Source organism: Echinops telfairi, unplaced genomic scaffold, assembly GCF_000313985.2.
Source record: "Echinops telfairi isolate 266 unplaced genomic scaffold, ASM31398v2 ScPeMD7_8;HRSCAF=38, whole genome shotgun sequence".
NCBI lineage: Eukaryota > Metazoa > Chordata > Mammalia > Afrosoricida > Tenrecidae > Echinops > Echinops telfairi.
In genome coordinates this window covers 2,734,041-2,739,942 of record NW_022103905.1, presented here as the reverse complement: position 1 = coordinate 2,739,942, position 5,902 = coordinate 2,734,041, and the positions used below count along the sequence as shown (strand labels likewise).

The 5,902-nt window shown below is 46.8% G+C and overlaps 1 protein-coding gene across 1 annotated transcript in view; it reads left to right on the top strand.

Moving 5' to 3' along the window:
* Positions 1–5,902, top strand: part of SPG11 (SPG11 vesicle trafficking associated, spatacsin) — an 82,119-nt gene that overhangs the window by 50,678 nt on the left and 25,539 nt on the right. The window contains exons 21-24 of the mRNA XM_045286459.1: positions 893–1,052; positions 1,286–1,558; positions 2,107–2,307; positions 3,549–3,656. Coding sequence (XP_045142394.1) covers positions 893–1,052; positions 1,286–1,558; positions 2,107–2,307; positions 3,549–3,656 — 742 coding nt within the window. The remainder of the gene's footprint in view (positions 1–892; positions 1,053–1,285; positions 1,559–2,106; positions 2,308–3,548; positions 3,657–5,902) is intronic.

Below are 5,902 nucleotides of genomic sequence, written 5' to 3'. Positions count from 1 at the left end.
CGTCTTCTGCTGTACCTCTTACCCCAAAGCCTGTTCTCTAGGGGAGGCGCCCAGGCCCTGTGTGGTTCTGGTGGTTCAGAGTGGGTGTGTCAGTGTAGTGGCCTGTTCTCCCACACGGGTTTAGTTGTAGTTATTCCTGACCATGTAAAAAGTAGATGTTGTAAGTACCCATTTTTATGTAAAATGCAAACAAGTTATAAGAATAATTCTAGAAATAAGATGTTTCTATTTATATACACTCAAGCAAACATGTAACCATACACTAAATACCTAGGTGATATTTTGTAAAGATGGATAGTGCAGTTATAGTTGCTTTTCTTATTCATTTTTGTAACTTTCTATAATTTCTGAACTAGCTAACAAGTACATGTTACTTCTATAGTTTAAAAAAAACAAACAAACTCCTTTTCCATTTAGGAAAAAAAAAAATGCAGACCTGGGATCATCCAGGCACTTAGCTAGACTTCCTGCCTCCCTTCCTGTGGGGCGGGACGCTCCACTACCGGCAAGTAGGCCCAGTGCCCCTTCCTCTACTCTGGGTGGCATGGGTGTGGAGCTCTCTGCATCTTCTAACTTATGGCAGAGTCTGGTTCTCGTATCTATTTCTGGCCCACAGTATTGTTAAATACTGTTTTTCAGTATAGTTTTGTGATGGTTGGTTGATGGCTCAATGCAGGGAAGGATTGTTCCAGGATACTGGGAAAGCTATTGTGCATTATGAAAGAGTCTAGGTTTGTAAAAAGTAAAAAAGTAGTCTAATATTTGGTGTTTGCTGAAAGGCTTTTCAGAGGCTATTGTTAAATTTATTATCTGCCCATTTTCCAGTTTCAGACTAAAGCTATGTTTTAATAAGTTTTTCCCTCCATCACTCTCCCCTCTGTTCTAATCACAGGTTATCCAGTGAAGCTAGCAGCCAGTGGGCGTTAGTGGTACAGTTCTGCAGGCTCCACCATATGAAACTGAGTGCGTCATATCTCGTAGAGTGTGCCAAAGCAAATGATTGGCTGCAGTTCATTATTCATAGTCAGCTCCATGGCTACCCTACGGAGGAGGTAAGACCCCCGATGGTTGGGAGTTATTCAAAAAGAGGAAACGGGGCACTCCTCAGAAGTTGAATCATGTTCTTTCTGTTCTGTGGACATAGGCCTTTGTTTGATACAGTGCTGTTATTTTTACTAAGATTTCAGTGGGTTGGCTAGTCATTAATACTGAGGAGCTATAGTTTTTATGGCTTGAGATACAACATGAAATTTACTTAAAGCAAATACTCTGATCTGTTTTCTAGGTGAAAGCCCTTCTCCAGTATTTCAGCCCAGTCCTTGAAGACCATTTAAGACTGGCTTTTGAGAACGTACCTTCAGAGTTCAATTCCGGAGTGGTTAGTGATCAGGTCTCCAACAAGTCCCCCATGAGGCTCCATGAAAACAAAGAACAGATGACTGATCTCTTTCGAATTTTGCTCCAGTGCTCAGAGGAGCCAGACTCATGGTGCTGGCTCCTGGCAGAAGCAATAAGACACCAGGCCCCAATCCTGAGCGTCCTGGCCTCCTGTCTCCAGGTGAGGATTCTGAGAAGCCAGAAAGGAGGAGGGAAAGTGGTGAGAGAGCAAGCTGATCATCAGGGTGTGCAGCGAGCCTTCACCATGCGGTTCCTGTTAGCTCTTTGTGGTGCTCCGGCTTATGCTGTGGCTTACCCGAGCACTCCCTCGTGCTTCGTCGTTCACTGAACTCAGTGGTCAGTGCCTTGGCCCTTGCTTGGAGGACACAGAAAATAATGTCTTGGTGGCTTGACACCACTGCTCCTCAGCTCCGTCTTTAGCAGGAGGGGCTGTTCCAGATAGTCCCTTCAGCAGCAGTCCTGTTCTCTCGCACTTCCTGCTCCTACAGGCAGCCCCTCCGTCTCTCCTGGGCCTCTGACCTGCCACACTGCAGGTCTCATCAGGGTCACTTGGCTGCATGTGAGACCCCGTTGTATGCTAGAAGGCTTTTCAAGGTGACTGGCTCTACCAGGAAGGGTCCATCTGTTGCCGTAGCATTGCTGGAAACATCTTCTGTTAGGCAGTCCAGGTCCAGTTATCTTACTTCAAAATCTCTTGTCCAATGGCAGGATGCCAGTGCTCTTTCTTGTCTCTGTGTTTGGATCATCACCTCTGTGGAGGAGAGTGTTGCTGCTGAAGCCATGGATCACCTTCAAGGTTCAATCGAGGGCCATACCTGGGACCTTGGGGACCTCTCAGCTGCCTGGAGAACACTGCTAGCCAAGCAGAAGAGCAAAACTCTCATCAGAGGCTTCCAGCTCTTCGTTCAGGTGGTGGTAGTCCCTTCTCATTCTCATCCCTGGGATCGCAGGAGCCCTGGGTGTCTTTAGCCAACAACCTGATGATGCCATTGGTAACAGAGCTGTGATTTATATAACAAAGTGCTTTATGTGCATGACTTGGTATCTCACAATAATATTATACAGAGATCATATACAGACATGCCTTGTTTTGTTGCATTTTGCAGATAGTGCATCTATTGGAGGTTTGTGGCAACCCTGTATCAAGCAAGTCTGTCAGCCCAAATTTTCCCACAGCGTGCACTCACTTTGTGTGTTTGTCACATTTTGGTAATTCTCACACTATTTCAGACATTTTTATATAATGTAATTGCACACGCGAAAGACTGTAACCTGGCCTAACTCACTGCCCTCAAGTCAGTCTGACTCATAGTCACCCTCTTTGGGGTTTCCAGGATGTAAATCCTCAAGGGGTGGCTCGCCCATCTTTCTCCCTCAGAGCAGCTGGTGGGTATGAACTCCTCCCACCTTGTGGTTGGCAGCCCAATGCCCAGCCCACAGCACCACGGAGGCTCCTTAGGGTGTGCCTGTGACTCTGTAACTTTGATATGCCCTGGAAAACAGGAAATGTGTGGCTCCTTTTATTGGGATACCTGCTTTATTGCAATGGTCTGAACCCCAACCCCAATGCTCTTACGTCATAACTACTGATGACATTATGAAGTACTGTGATCTGCATTTTAAACATAATGAAACCAAGACTCACAGAACGTAAGGTGCCCAAGGTCTCAAAGGGTTTTAGTAAACTGCATACTACATGATAGTTAACCCATTCTTTCTAATTCCCAAACTCTTGGTGTTACCCCTTGCACTACATTGCTTCCCCTGGCCAAACAAGCCCCACAGAAATGATGGAAATGTGCCCTGATCCAGTGGAGCACCTTAGCGCTCACAGCACCATAGCACCACCTAGTGGCACACTGGCTCCTCTGCAGTGGATCACGTATAGAAGAAACCGAAAGCGGATTGATGGGCAGGTGTGGCCAACCTGAGTGTCTGTCCCCAAAAGGAAATACAAATTTTACTTCTCTTCAACATACATAATTTAGCCCTGTTACGGAGCTCTTATTCATAGATTTGTTTTTAACCTGTTTGTACTTTTGTCCAAATAGATTTGTACTTTAACCTGTTATATTGATATTATTCATTGGGAAAAAAAATTATTGGTTAAGTTCAAGACTTTGTAATTTCATTCAAAACCTTCCTCAAAGGATTCCCCCCTCTTGTTGATGCTCGAGACATATGAACTGTGTGTGTTCTTCAAGAACTACAAGGAAGCCAGCGCCAAACTGCTGGAGTTCCAGGACAGCCTTGCCGCGGTGAGTGGAAGCCAATGTGCCCTTTGTCTTTGTTCTGCCATTAGCCAGCCTGCTAGTAACCAGGATGGGGCAGCAGCAGAATTGCAAATCGAGCCCCATTTTCCTGTCCGGGGGGTGGGTCGGCCAGGACAACAGTGGTGTGGCCTCACCCACAGCAGCTTCTCAGCTGCAGAGCTGATAGAGAAATTTCATTTACTGTGCCAGACATGGGTGATGTGTGTCTCCGCGGCCCACCCCCCCTGCCGCAAGCCTCAGTCAAGCTTGGTGGGAAAGGGCTTCATGTGAGAAAGGGGAGTGGCGGTGTGTGGGCCACATTTTACCAGGAAAGACAGCACCACCAACTATGTGCGTGCAGGTGCGCGATGCTGCCCTGCTCACTGTGACAGACAAGAGCACCTCTTTCCCCCACTTCCCGGGGCCCTTTGTCCCAGTGATGCTGAGTCTTCTGTTCAGTGTCTGGCTTTACCACTGCAGATGCTTGTCCAGGGCCTGCTTGTCATGGGAAGCCTATTAACCCAGGAGACAAAAGAGGATGAAGTTCGAAGAAAGGACTATGCCTTAGTCCTGCCTAAGGTTTTCAGCTTTTCCCCTCTCTGTCCTAAAAGGAATCTGTAAAAAATATGCCTGTTAGTCTAGTTTAACTAGAGAAACAAATTCATGAACACTCACGTGTATAAGAAAGAGCTTTATATAAAAGAGTAATTGTATATTGAGAAAACATTACAGCCCAGTCCAGATCAAGTCCTTATGTCTGATATTAGCCCATATGTCCAAAACCAGTCTATAAATTCCTCTTCAGACCCACGCAGCACATGCAATGACTCCTAATGCAGAAAGATCACAGGCCAGTGGGTGAAAAGTCTTGTGGATCCAGTGGTGGTGGAAGCATCATGGAGCTGGCATGGGTCTCCACGTGGTTCCTCCAGCTCCAAGGCTCTGGCTCCATCAGCATAACTCCATGTGACTTGTCAATAAGAAATGCCTTGCAGAAGTATGTGTTCCACCTGCAGGGAAGAAGACAGGAGTTCCCAGAATCCTCAGGAGAAGGCCATGCCCACACAAAGGCCACATTGGCTGTGACCTGATTGACAGACTAGACTCCACCCTTTCACTCTTAATAGTCTTCAAGTTGACACCAGATTATGTAACTACTACAATATTCCAACAAAAACATCACAGCAGGACCTTGGTACAGGCGTGTGCTCTTGCCCACATGAGTGTGAACTGTAATGAAGTGTTCCATCCAGGTTGGAGGCTTTGAAAATACGGAGTGAGCTATGCAGATGCACCGGAGGCTGCCAGGGCACAAAAGATTGAGTTTGCCTGCTTCTTCCTCTTTCTGCCCCCAGGGCCTTCTCTTTCCCACCTGACTGCCCCACCCCAGCCTCTGTGCAGGGGGCGCATTTCCCCCGTCTGCGTGCCCTCAACCGTCCATTTAAATATTTGATCTGTTTCAGTCCTCTTACAGATGTCCCTCCGCTTAGAGTGACCGGATCAAGTAATAAGTAATGAAATAAAGTCTAGGAACTAATGCCCTAACTAAAACCCCAAACCCACTCCCTTCGAGCCAATTCTGACTCGTAGGGACCCTACCTAGGGTTTCAGAGATGAGGATAACGAATGGAAAATAGAAACATTCAATCGCTTTTGGCTTTTCTAACAGAGTCTGGTCAGGAGGGTTATCAAAACCACTCAGTAATGATGTGTAAGCAAGAGTAAGTCGTGCCTAACGAGCTGGCTTCCACTGTTGTCATTTCTCAGAGTAACTGCTCACATGCTCTGCAGTGAGGCGGGTGGGCTTTCTGTAAGCTGTATCTGGAGGGCCTAACCTCTAGCCAGACTGCATGTTTGGTAAATGAGAGGGTCAGCAAAAAGTAGGGAGCCCCCTCAATGAGTTGGAGTGACACAGTAGTGTCAGCAATGGACGTGAACATCCAAGGTCACCGAGAGGGCACAGGACCAGGCAGCATGGCCTCTGTCAGGAATAAGGTTGCCACGAGTTGGAGCCAGCTCAATGGCAGCTAAGAGCCACCAGGAGAAAACCCTGTTGCAGCTGGGGGTGGGGGTGGGGGTGTAGGCAGCGGTAATTAATGTGACAGAGGATTTTTTTTCATCATTTTATTGGGGGCTCTGGAAGCTCTGATAACAATCCAAACATCCATTGTATCAAGCACATTTGTACATATGTTGCCATCATCTTTTTCAAAACATTTTCTTTCTACTTGAGGCCTTGGTATCAGCTCCTC